Consider the following 13,872-nt stretch of genomic DNA (forward strand, 5'->3'; position numbering starts at 1 on the left):
GGTTTCGCTTGCGACCTCGTCATCCGTGGGCCGGGATTGTCTTCCCTTCCTTTGTTCCCGTCTCGTCACGGCATGCCTCCGTCGCTCGGCGTCTCGCCTCCCAGACCTCCCGCAAGGTCGCACTTCCGGAGCTTTGCATGGCATCGTGTGTGAGCTTGGACGTGTGTTTTTGTAAAGAGGGATGTTCTCTTTTTTCCAGCAAAGATGTCACGGAAATTAAGCTTGCCTACTGAGCTAAAGCCAGACTTGGGTAAGCCTTGACTCCGTGTCTCCAAAGCATCTTGTATGACATGCAGTGATACCAATGTCGTCCGGCCTCCAAATTGAGGCAGATGAAATATGATATTATGTTGGCGCTCCCACTTAGAGTATTTGACTGTGGTGGGAGGTCCACTACTACAGATCAGTGGCACTAAGCTTAAGTCGACACCCTCTGTAACGCTCTTCTTCTGCTTTCTCTGCTGTCTTTTCCTCATGTGCTGTCTTTTTAAAATCGGAATACATTTTCCTTTTTCATTTTCGGAATGTTCCGAGCTGCCATTTCCACGCCAATGTTGTAGTGAGCCGAGTAACGCTATCGGTCGGCTCCCCGTGCTCGTAGCGTTTAGCGTAAAGCGACATTGACTCCATTTTGCCTCAGTTGCTTCAAGACATTAACAATCAATTCCACACAGTTGGTGACGAATCAGATCGGTTAATCTATGACGCTCATTCTTACTTTACTTTTTGTCCTTTTACTAGTACAGTAGTACTGTACACTAGTACAGACTTCTGTGAGCTTCTCTTCTATACTTGCGTCAATCCCGCCCCACGATCTTCACGAAATATGCACAATGCTCAATGTGACGACCATTGTTTTATCTTATCCCACGAAGATGGTCTTGTCATCCCCTGATTTAATCCAACAAACTATCCCCGCAGACCACAAAAATACTCCACGGTTTATTCGTTTATTATTATGTCAGTACCAGCAAGTCACACATGTGCGACTCGTAAGAACCTACAGAATTGAATCAATGATTGCATACAGTTTCCATCCAAAAGCCTTCAGCAATTCCCTCTGTGCAGAATTTGGAGATTGTTTTCCTTTAAAGAGTGTCCCTTCTTGTCCTTGGAGAACAACAATCTTCAAATTCTGAACAGAGAGGACTGCTGGTTTGAAAGAGACGTGAAAGAAGCCATCCACTCTGCGTCGAACGAGAAAGGCCCTCTCGAAACAGAGGAGGAAGTTTATGCCATCACTTGCAACAATGTCCTGACTTCTCTCCCCCAAAATTGTCTCGTTCCGTGGGAAATGTGGCCACTAATGAGCCGTTTTGCAACCGGTCAGGTGAACGACATGTTGGTACGCAAATTGTCATTCATCATCCGCGCCTGGCAGCAGCGGCAACAACTACAACAACCCTCATGTGACCGCCCCCAGAAGCTTAAATAGGAGGACTGAAAACCCCATTTTGGATCAAGTTGAAAGGCATTCAACAACTAAGAAGTGTCCGGTTACCTCCATTTTACTTTCGCGGAGAAAGTGGAAAACTACCCAAATAAGAAAAGTTTCCTCAGAATGTGGAAAAAAAAAAAGACGTGCAAAATCAAATCAATCAGTTTTACCGTCTTCATTTATTTACTGCACTGTCCATGTATGCAGTGCAGGTTCTTTACCTGCGTCTGTCGTTTCCTCTCACTGTCCTCTTGTCCGTATACCCGCCGCGGGGTGGCAACCCACTAGACCACCGGGACAATTCCTTCAGCCGCTCGCGCTCCTCCAGCGTCACCAGCATCGACAAGGAGGCCAAAGAAGCCGTCCTCTCCTTCCACTTCTGCGAGAGCTACGCCCGCAAGGGGGACGGCGCCTCGTCGCCTTGCCTTTTTGCGGGCACCTCGCTGGGGACCGTCCTGGCTCTGACCCTTACGCTGCCGCTGGCCGGAGAGCAGAGGCAACTGCAGCCCGTTATCCTGTCGCCCACAGGTGATTGTCTCCTGAGAGGGGATTTATTTCGGTACCCCTAACAACTTGTCATCGCTGTCCTTTCCCGGTGTTGGTCAGGCATGTTGATCCGACTGAAGGGAAGTATCTTACGGTTGGCTTTCTTGGACTCCGCCGGTGGCCTCTTGCCCCCTGCGTACGACCCTTGGTTCGAACCCAACGTCTCGGCAGACGGCGAAGAACGAGAGAAGGTCCGCAAACGCCGGCCCGTGTCTGTTTCGCCATCCAGCTCGCAGGATCTTAACGAGAGCCACTACGCCGTGATGTGCTCGGAGAAGCAGGCCAAGGTCTTGTCGCTGCCCAGCCAGACGTGCATCTACAAGCACAGCATCACGGAGGCCTCGTTCGTCCTACGTGCAGACGTGGTCCAGATGAGCCGAGGCGTGTGTCTTGCCTGCTTCTGTGCTAACGGCCATATCATGACCCTTAGGTGAGACGCATTTGACGCAGCGCACCAATGGTAAAAGGACTTTAAACCATTTCTCCTTTCGTTCCTCCATCCAGTCTACCGGGACTGAGACCCCTCATGGATGTAAACTACCTGCCTGTAACGGACATGAGGATAGCCAGGACCTTCTGCTTCACAAACCTGGGTCAGGCCATGTACCTCTGCTCCCCCACCGAAGTGCAGAGGATCACGTACAGCCAGGACACCTGCGAGAACCTACAGGTCAGTGCACCCGATGGCCACAACGTCAGCTAATATACTGACTGCTACCGTCGCGTTTGACCGCAATCTACATTTTGTTTACGAGAGACAAGCAAATGAGTGAGAAGCTACTGTAACTTCGCCACATTTCACGAGCGTGTACTGTATATGAGCAAAAAAAAAAAAACAAGTATTTGAGAGCATTTCAGTAGTCTATAAAAGCAGTACACGAGGGATTATATGAGGGGAAACAAATTTCAGTATTGTGTATGAGAGCATTTCACTAATGTAAATGAGGAAGCAAATATTTGTCGTGTATGAGAGCATTTTACTGGTGTATATTGGCGGATTTCACTTCTGCATATGAGCGCAAAAAATTCTGTATTGTTTTTGAGAGCCTTTCAGTAGTGTATGAGTCGTACATTTCACTTGAAAAAATGCCATTATTGTGTGAGAGCATTTTGGTAGTGTGAATGCGAGCATTTCATGTGTACATGAGTGAAAAGAATTATCTGTGTTGTGAATGAGAGCATTTCATGAGTGCGTATGAGCGAGTAAAATATCTGTATTGTGTCTGATTTCAGTTCAGTCACAAAGGGCAAATCATAATTCACGTGCACAACGACAGTCACGGAAGATCCGAATCAAAGTTTGATCCTTTGTTTACAAAAAGCAACCCGACAGATTTGAGATTCTAACTTTGTCGGCTTGCACGATAAGCTAATTTGGCATTCTCCATCTTCACTCGGTGCGCTTTCTCGTCAAACAGATGTGACTCAAATAAACCACCCCAATAAGAGGTGATTCAAATGACGTATTTTGTTTACAAAAGCTGGGCAACACAGGCTGAGAGTCGAACTTTCCCGGCTAGCGCCATATCACATAAAGACCTGCAGTAATTTCAACAGTTTGTGCTTGTAATTGTTTCAGGAAATGCTTGGTGAATTGTTTACACCAGTGGAGACACCAGAGGCCCCCAACAGGGGCTTCTTCAAAGGTCTTTTTGGGGGCGGAGCACAGTCACTAGACAGAGAAGAGCTATGTACGTCACGCTAGCACGTCACGTTCTTTTGAAATCCCACGCTCACGCTAATCCTCTGCAATTTAGTCGGCGAGGAAGTCGCCGGACGAGCGTCCCGGAGCCTGGCCCAGCACATCCCGGGTCCCGGCGGCATCGAGGGCATGAAGGGGGCGGCGTCCGGCGTGGTGGGCGACCTGGCCCGCGCCCGGATAGCGTTGGACGAGCGAGGACAGAAGCTAGGCGAGCTGGAGGAGAGGACGGCAGCCATGATGTCCAGCGCCGACAACTTTTCCAAGCATGCCCACGAGGTAACAAATCTCTGAATTCACTCTTTAAGCCGCTGCTTTCTCCTGTCGACTGCCATTCTGACTTCTCAGCTTGTAGCCACTAGAGGACAGTATCGAATCATATTTGTTTTCTTCCGTCTCTCATGCCCTGTCTCTCTCTCTCTTTTTTTTCTTTCTTTTTTTTTTTTGCCCAGATGATGCTGAAGTGCAAAGATAAAAAATGGTACCAGTTCTGATGGCCGTTCGCACTGGTCGCCTTCGTGACGGTTGCGACCTGCCGCTCTGTTGCGTTCAGTCATCCCCCCTCCAAGCCTTTCACTCAGACACTTGGGATTTTTCTTCCCTTAGCACAATGTCCCATACTGTTCTTACCTCACTCTCATTGAGGGGGGACACACACAGGGAACAAGTACATTATTTGTGTGTGTGTGTGTGTGTGTTTCCCATGTTCTTGTCTCTTTTTGTTTGTTTTTTTGTTTTTTTTGTTTTATGGCTCGCACAAGAGTTTTCATTCTCATTTTGCCAAACCGTCCCTTGGACTGATGTCAGTATTTAAACTGGACTAATAGCTAAGACTTTGGAATATTGTTCAAATGTACAAAAAAAAAAATTAAAAAAAAAAAAATTAAAATATGTCATAATATATAGATACAAATCTAAATGTTACAACGCTGTAATTCACTTCAGGGCGACCGCTACGGAAACAAAAGCGAGAAAAAGACACGGGAAGTGACACCGCAGTGACGCCTCCTCTATGCAGAGAGATGTTTTTTTTGGTTTTGTTTTGTTTTTTCACATCTTGCTCAACTTCCAGACTCTTGTATCCTTCCCAAAAAATGTGTATGAATACATCCCTTTCTATTTTCTCATCACACCCCTGTATTTATTATGGACTGTTTGGCTTTATGGCTCTGTCAATATTACCGGAAAAGCTCTTATTTTTCTATGGTTGTGAAAGTAAGTGATATTTTTGTTAAGGACTTTATTTGTATGCGTGCGTGTGTGTGGCTTCCGTCTCACGTTTGGTTTCTCCTTAATGAAAAGGGCTGGAATCTACAAGGAGGCCGAGTATAAACAAGACATAATGTAGTATAATATATAGACGCTCATCTGTTAAGCAGCTCCTATTGTTTGACCTTAAGTGTACAAATGCTGCTAGGATCACTGTTAATACACGCTCCCCATGTCTTTTTTTTTTTTTTTTTTTAATAATGTGTACTCCTGTCAAAAGAATAGATACAGTCAATGACCTTTATTTTTGTAAATTCCCGTCATTGTTCGGTGTCAGGAAACATTGATATTTTATTCCCCGCCCATTATTCGAAGGCAGATTTCTCTACCGGTTTAGCTTAGTGACGTGTGACAATCTGGAAAGTAATACAACCATTGCATTATATAAATACAAATATTGCGTGAAAAGAGGCCATTTATTGTTTCTGATGCCAAAGACTTATGTTAACGTTCAATTATTATTATGAGCCAAATTCTTCGCTCATCTCTAAAAGAAGAAATGATGACTTTAATGTGGTGTGTCAACAAATATATTTTGTTAGCTTCTATTTTTGTTTAACAAATATTATGAATGAAAAGTTGTAAGTTGTTGTTCCGAGTACATTTGTAATACTGTATTTTGAGAAAAAGTCAGATTGTAAAGTCATCGCACTATGAGGAAAAGGTGATGATGAAACGTCCTAAAATTATGTGGGGGAAGTTATAATATGAGCATAGTTTTTATTTTTCAAGGAAAAACAGGAAAAGTCAATATTTCTAGAAAAAAATAACTTGGTAGATATTGTGGGGATGAAAGTCAGAATAGTTTTTTTTTTTAAAGTCGCAGTTTTACGTGAATAAAGTTGAAATGTGAGAAAACAGTTGTGCAGTAATGAAAATAAAGTTGAAATATAAACAAGAAAATGAAAACCGATGAGAATAACGATGCAAATGTCAATGTGTAAAATCATTGGAATAAAGTCATATTGGGAGAAAAGTATAAAAGAATATATAAGAAAATACAAGTTGACATGAAAGTGTGAATTAAAGTCAATATTTCTTTTTTTATCATATGCATTATGTAGTAATTGTTTACTTAAGATCAGTTCATGTCCATTGGAATGCGAGGTATTTTTTTTTAACAAAGTGGGGGGTAGTTTGCTGCTATCGGATGAATTTTTCTAAATCCTTTGTATGTAAATGACTATTTTAATGCAACCTTAGCCTAGCAGCCTATTTGTCTTTGTTTTCGATCAAGCTGCTGCACTTCCCCTTTAAAAACTGCTGTTTTTCTGAATAGATAACATCAGAAAGAAATTAAGATTCAATTCATGAAGCCGCACTAATATATATATATATATATATCAAATATGCGCCACTACAACTGAACATTATGTTGATGGTTTTTACACCTTTATGCCCCTTTGTCAGCCTTTGCTTCCGGAATGTGTTCTTATTATGTCAGTTATTGCGTTTCATTAATTAATGTCAGTGTCCTGGTTTGCAGTTTTGTGTACTGTCAGGTGTGTTTCATACCAACTCAAGCCAATAATAACAAATAACATACAGTGAACCCCTGCCATTCACGGGGAATAAGGGAAAAGGGAAAATTTCCCGGTTTGTACTTACAAACAGAGAGGGTCATCAAGTATCGACACCACGCTTATCGGAAGTTCACAATCGTGTTCTTGCATGTACACGGTCACGAACCCATGTTACATAACCAACTGTCAACATCAATAGTCTCAGCTAGCGGACTAATATTTCGTGCACGAGGAGCATTCAAGAACCACAAAAAAAACGGGAAATCTCAAACAGATGGGGGGGGGGGGGGGGGAAAAAACACTATATAAATTAAACCGAGCAACAACACCAAGATTCCACTAGATGGCGCTAAAGCATTACTTAAAATTGCTTTCTCTTCGAGACAAAAACAACAAATAACCAAGATTTTTAATTGAAAAAAAAATAAATTAAAAAAATCATAAATCTGTGAATACCGAACCGCGACTATGCAGGGGTTCACTGTATATGAAAAAAAAAAAAGGATCAAATAATTCCACATTTTTTCTTTTTGGTTCTTCCAGTGACTTTTAGCCACACAGCCACGTTTTCTTTGACTTTGTGTTCAACCTTCCAAGGGAAAAAATCAGTTGAATGTCTGTCACACATCATGTTTCTTTCAGTACGCAGTGTTGCCCGTCACGCAAATAAAAACACGAAAGAGAGCGCGAGAGGGAGGACATTTGCCCACCGTCGTCACGTCCTGCAGTCGACAGTCGTGAGTGGCTTGCAGTATTTTTCTCATGGTAGCCGAATTTTCCCTTGTACAGTTTTATGCAACTTTCACATGGATGTTTATGGACCTGATGGATCTGCTGCCTCACACATGAAAATTTAGGACATTGTGTAGATAGAGATTAACTGTGCAATGGGGAAAAAAAAATCTAAATAAAAAATAAAAGTGGAAAATGTACCCAGGCTTGGAGTTGACTTTCACACACGCAGCAAAAACACGAGAGTTGCCTTCAAGGGACATTCTTGGATGATGCAGACTTGTTCATGCGAACATTTGTTGGACTGTGTGCAATAATGATATATATAATAATAATTATAATTTTATATATATATATACATATATATATATGTATATATATATATAAAACTTTGTTTATTTTTGGGGGGTTGGCGATATTGTATATAGAGTATATCCCCGCTTAGTCCAGAATTTCTTTGGGTTAATTTTGTTTTTCAATGTAATTATAATGTTTAATAATGTTTTATATAATAATATAAATTATAAGTATGTCATTAAAATGTCGTATGCGTAAAAGTAAAATATTGCAATTGAATGTTGAACAACAAACAGTTCAAAAAGCTTAAATGCAAATGTATTCTTAAAAGGTGAATACAAATGTACTTTAAGCCATTGTAACATGATGAAAGGTTTGAACATTTAATTCAGCGATTCTGTCACAAACCACTAGAGGGAGTCCGCGTACCGCACTTTGAGAAGCACCGGGCTACTGCATTATCAGCTAATTTATTGCAGCCTACCGTCGCTAGTTAGAACGAATTGAACTACTAGAATTGGCCACAACTCACGCCAAGTAACTCAACACGCAGACTGGCTAACTGGCTAAAGCTACACACATTCATAGTCCCAGATTCTACAGTATAGAACATGAGGATGGCCACCCCAAGTGGACAAAAATAATACTGGCACCTCATATGCATCATTTGAATTGGTATTTTGCATACAGTTTTAAAATATATACAAATGATTAAGTAAATGTGTGGTCGCAACTTCGCGAGTGGGTTATGGAACGTAACCTCCTGCGAGAAACAAAGAGACGACTGTTGTCTTTTGAAAAGAAGCGAAATGAGTATTTTTTTTTTTTTTTTTGATGCCCTTTAAACTGAATTCTTGTGACACACGCTACAAACCATGACAGTGGCCCATCTTTTGCACGACACACCAAAGAAAAAGCCAATCGCGCGTCATTTCGCAAAAGTAATAGAGACGTCGCGAGCCTCCAAAAACATCCCCGTCTAATCACTTTATCGCGAAGAATGCACCGCCTAATCGCAACAGCGTTGGACGCCGAAGGCTAAATTGACGAGAGCACGTCATGTTGACGCCTGTCCACTTTGTTTGTCAACATGTTTAAACGCCTGACCTCGTGAGCCTGAGCGGAACAAAACAGCCACAAGATACACGCAGTGTGGGGCAGGGAGCTCGGGGTTAGGGCAAATGACACGCCGGCGGTCCTGTTGCCATGGCGACGGCCACCGCGAACGACCAGCGCGCGCGGCGCGGGGGGATCCAGCCGGGTACGCCCTGGGGAAGATTTGAGGGGCGTGAACTGAAGCTTTTTATTGTATGTTTTTAGGAGCACAGCCGTTGCTTAAGCTTAGTGCGTGTGTCTCGCAGTCGTAGGTCCCGGGTTCAAATCTCCTTGTGAATTGGCCGGCTTCGCCGACTCTCGCTCAAAGTCAACTGGGATGGCCTCCAGGTCACGCGCGAGCCAAATGAGGGCAAGCGCTATCGAAAACGGATGGATGCATGTTGCAGCCTTCCAATATTCATCTTCTAGTTTCTCGGCTTTCTTGCTCGGGGTTATGTTTGCGCACCATCTTCTTTTCTGAGAAACGCGATCCGCGTCGCCGAGACCACATGAAGCTGTGGTTGTATCTTTTTTGCGTTGCGGAGAACCCCTTTCGATTAAGTCTAACACGTCGATGAAAAAGCGCAGCGGCCTTTGGACTTTATATAGAGCCGAAGGGCGTGGGATGTGGCCGAGGAGGCTTACGGCTGGCGTAGTGGCGCGGTTGACCTCGGTGGCTTGCCGGCGTGTGCGATACTTAAGACGGCGTCCGCGTCCTGACATAAACTGTCGCTGGTGCGCACGGGGGCGCCACCCTTGTCATGAAGTATATTTAGTCGTAGGTGAAATGTCCCCCCCAAAAGTAAAAGCGGGTGCTGGCAGTTCGCATGGGAAAAGTGTTTGCTGCCGCCAGCAGAGGTGCTATTGAGTCACCATTTGACGCTGCCATCTTTGATGCGTTCATGTTTCTTCCAAGGCCATACGGCGCACCCCCGCATACTCACGATTTGGCCCCCGTGGATTCGCTTATTCAAAAGAGTTCAAAGAGTTCATCCTCTTTTTTTTGGTTGTTTTTTTGTGGTAACCAAGGTTTTGGGAAGTGACAGATCATTCTAACCTGTATAAAATATTAAGTACCAATTTAATTTCCATTGGTAAAGCATAGGTGCTGCTGAGCAAGGCCTTCCGAGATGCTCAAGGTCCCCCATAGGAATTGTCTTCTTTTTTTTTTTTCGGCATCTGCAGGCGTTTCCAAGGCAACTATGTGATTTCGAAAGGATATTTGAACGTTAAGAGGGAAAGGTAAGAGCCGCAGGGCTACGTTCTCGCCTGTGAGTTTACTTTAAATGTGGGTCAGTCGTAAGCTCCTATTAAGTCTTCCCCCTCTTGGTGAGCTATATTTATTTGCATTTTTTTTTGCTTGTCTCGCGTCTCTCGCACGTCCGTTAGGCGCGCGCGTCACACGCTCGCTAGACCGTAGATCTGAATTGTATGAAGAATATGCGGTGGTATTAAATGGAGGGTAAATGAAGAACGCTTTTAGTGGTGGAAGGCTAAATGAGGCACTTTAAAACAAAACGTTGACAACGCATTTCAAGAATAAATGGATAAAAGGTAGAGGGCCAGCCCAATGAGGTGGAAACAAAATATTTCTGCAATACCCAAATATCCCCATAACTCTACCTTCAAGTCTGTTAGCTCAATGCAAACACATAACAGGAACCACCATGGCTAACGAATAGCATCGGTGCCACGTTGTTATAACGCTCATTGAACACAAACGGTGGCGCAACACATATAGGCGGGTAATATAACGATACTCGCAGGCATATGTTCTTTATCCTCTGCAAAGAACGACAAATATTACTGATCTGATGAGGAGCTGGAACCGTTTCCATATCCAGAAGGAACAGCACAATGTTTACTAGCTTCTAATTGGCTTAAAGGTTATTTCAATTATATAGAGATTATATGTAGCCATTTTCCATTGTCATTATTCCACTACACTGTAGATACTTTTTGTGACATTTTTATTTTGGTGGGATTTTTCTCATGTAACATGTATGCTTTGGCTCAATAAAGCCTGTCAAACAGACGCTGGTCTAGAAGAGTGACTGTCAGGTCGGTGAGTGCAGTCCCTCACCAAACGGAACGGAGCCTTTGTCGCCTGTCGACGTTTCCCCGTGTAGCCAGTTTACGCACAGATAACCCAAATCCCCGAAGCCCCCGACACGTCTGGTAATGAATACGTGTTTGTAGCTCTAAACGGGGCCTCCGGAGGCGCACAGTTGGGATGAACGAGCGCTTGGCGTCGGCGTATTTTTTTTAGAGCCTCGCGTCCCGGCTGAAATTCCTCCCCGGTGATTATCGAGCGAGGATGATGACCTCAGCAGTAACCCAGACAGAAAAACAGGGGTAGACCGCACGGAGCTGGATCCAATGCAGCTATTCCAGGATTTCATTTCAGGAACTCAAAAGTCGAGCTGATCTAATTTTGAGTTATGCATCTGGCTTTCAGCTTCTGAAGGCCATGCGGAAAACAAAAGAGATAGTTAATTAACTTTACCAAAGTCCACGGGTATTATTCTGCATATTAAAGCACTTCAAGGTTAGTTCAATACACATGACATGAATAAAACAAAACAAAAAAAATCAAAGTGGGCTGCATCCTGGTTGGATGTTCACACACAGAACTCACGTACTGTTATTTTTAACACCACAAAGTCAACCCTGAGCACAGCAAAATAATTGAGTTCTGTAAGGTGTAAAATAGCAAATGTGTGTTTACACCTGTTGTCTGGCACTATAGAACAAATGAAAACAAATAATAATCATTAAAAAAAAAAAAAAAAGACACATTGTGCAAGCAAGTTTGCTTAGTGTTCACACTGGCTTCGGTTTTAGCATCGTACCACAAGTTGTCCACAAACATTCAGTGGATTGCTGACCCGATTGAGTCCACTTTTCAATACTACCACGATCACGTACTGCACTACACAAAAAACAACTTTATTACAACTTACAACAACTGTGCCACGCAGATCATCTGGAGCAGTTCAGAATCAATATGTATCTCATAACTGGTGGCAGGTGGTCAATAGAGGGCACTGGGGCGCCGCCCCACCATGCACGGTTGGTCACCATGTTACGTTCCTTGAAGATAAAAATTCAAATACAAATATTTACAGTGGACTCCCGCATATTTGCTTTTTGGCACTCGTTGAGTCACCTACCCACCGATTTTGTTTTTCCAATTTGGTTTCAATTTTTCATTTTTTTTTTCATTTGTGTTTTCTTGTTTTGTCGGAGGAGCCAACCCAGAAAACACTTAGTGAGGGTTCATCCTCGCTTATTGAAGAATTTTGTGGGTTTTATATAAAAAAAAAAAAACAAACAAAAAAAAAAAAACAACATTTTCGTTCTCATTGCAAATATCGTCACGGTTATATGGTTACATGGACCAGCACTTCCACCTGTCTGGTGCGCACCCACCTTCAGCTGTTCACACTTGACCAAATGAGCCAAGCGCGTCAGCGCAACCAAATCAAACCTGACAAGTGTGAACGTGACCTTTAATACAAAGTCGAACCAAATTTGCAATCAGGTGGTGCCTCAACAGTAAATAGTCAGACTGTTTTTCCGAAAAAGCTTCTTTTTTTTTGGTCTGGGTGCAATACATGGTCTAATGATACGTACAGCCGACAAAGAACATAATGGACCTGTGAGTGGTTTCACCCAGACTGTTTTGGGTCAGAAGCATAGTCCTCGTCATCCGTCCGACAGTGGTTTTAGCACATCCCTCCCTGCTCGTAACGATGCTTTTTCATCAGTACTCCACTCAAAAAGTGTGGCGACACCTCGTGTAATATGTATTAATATCGAGGAAAAGCTTAGACTCGTCATGTTTTACTCCCAAAAACATGTTTTAGCTATTGGATTAGCTTCCGTAAGGTTGGCTGTGAACTACAACCCAATTTCTTGTGTTTTTTTGTTTCTAGTTTCAAATAGCTCATATCTAATGTCACTGTGTAAATATGAGAGATTGTTGCATGTAAAGCTGCGGGCAGTGACAAAATAAATGCAAATGATGCTAAATCAGTCATACCAATACAGTCGCACCTTGTTTGACAAGTTTCATTTGTCCTGTAAATTAAGTTAAGAGCTTAACTTAATTTACTCGATTAATTCATTCGTGCCCCCTTCAAATTTGTTATTTTTTTAAAAAAGATTACTTGTCAGCACTCTATATATGTATAATAACGGAAAACAATTTAAAATAGAACGAACTAACGAACTGTACAAACTGTAGTATTCGTATTTTGTATTTTTTTTTTTTTTTTCTGCAAAGCCAAAAAAAGTCTTTTAGAACTTAACCATGCATACTAATCACACAAAGAGAGTGCAGAAAGCAGTGTGCGAGCATTGGTGTCACTTGTTTTTTTTTTTTTTTCCCCCCCCCCACTGAAGGTTGCTTGATCTGCGAGTTTCCCCCCAGGGAAACTCGCAGATCAAGCAACCACAAGAAGTCTTTTATATAAAGGAATCATTTACTAAAAAATATTCCGCTTGTCTGATAAGTTCTGGCAGCTGTTGACACTTATATATATATATATATATATATATATATATATATATACATCTTTAGAAATCCCGAGAAAGACCGTTAATATATACGCTACGCACATTAAAGATCCAACTCAAAAACCTGACTGCTTTTTGAATAGTATGTGTATTTATTTTTTTTTTTTTAAATCTCTGATTTGTGTCTTAGACAATGACTTCTCTGTTGAATATATTCTTCATTTGTGGCTCATGTGCGTATAATTATGCAAAACCGTCACCGGCCGTCTAACGTGAGCTGTCACTCGGCCCGCGTCGCATATTCCTTCCTCCGCCGGCAATGTGTCATCGGCGCCCTTTTTAATTGTAGCACTGCACTTAAGCTGTCATTGTTTTAGACTCGCGCATCTTGGCAGCGTGTCTGCTGTCACGCGGCAAAGTAAAAAAAAAACAAAAAAAAAATACTTTTTTTTGGTGTGTGTGTGTCTTCTGTGCTATATTTGCAAAAACAAGACGCACGGTTAAAAAGAATCCTTTTACAGATCCGATGAACAGAACTGGCTGGCACAGCTTTGCTTGAATTGCTTTACTGTAATCGAAAAGAACATTTATCAAAATGTAATAGTTTACCATTTCAACCGCTGTAATATTTAGGTCTTTGTGATTTCAAAGAAAAAAACGAGTCAATCTCCGCCTTCTCCTCCACTTAATTCTTCTCGGCTGACAGCGACACTGGGAGCACCGCTGTAGAAGATAGCATCTAGCTCTCGCTT

General features: G+C 42.5%; 1 protein-coding gene across 3 annotated transcripts in view; it reads left to right on the forward strand.

Annotated features, from left to right (window-relative positions):
* stxbp5a (syntaxin binding protein 5a (tomosyn)) overlaps positions 1-4,611 on the forward strand; it is a 67,228-nt gene extending 62,617 nt beyond the window's left edge. The window contains exons 22-28 of one of the 3 annotated variants that reach the window (XM_061703988.1): positions 200-250; positions 1,727-1,966; positions 2,045-2,414; positions 2,489-2,654; positions 3,564-3,675; positions 3,742-3,962; positions 4,136-4,611. In XM_061703988.1, the coding sequence (XP_061559972.1) occupies positions 200-250; positions 1,727-1,966; positions 2,045-2,414; positions 2,489-2,654; positions 3,564-3,675; positions 3,742-3,962; positions 4,136-4,177 (1,202 nt within the window). In that variant the 3' untranslated portion in view covers positions 4,178-4,611. Of the gene's footprint in view, positions 1-199; positions 251-1,683; positions 1,967-2,044; positions 2,415-2,488; positions 2,655-3,563; positions 3,676-3,741; positions 3,963-4,135 lie in introns of all 3 variants that reach the window. The other 2 variants (XM_061703987.1, XM_061703989.1) reach the window with 2 other exon arrangements.
* The last annotated feature ends 9,261 nt before the right edge of the window (positions 4,612-13,872 follow it).

This window comes from Phycodurus eques, chromosome 18, assembly GCF_024500275.1.
Source record: "Phycodurus eques isolate BA_2022a chromosome 18, UOR_Pequ_1.1, whole genome shotgun sequence".
Lineage (NCBI taxonomy): Eukaryota > Metazoa > Chordata > Actinopteri > Syngnathiformes > Syngnathidae > Phycodurus > Phycodurus eques.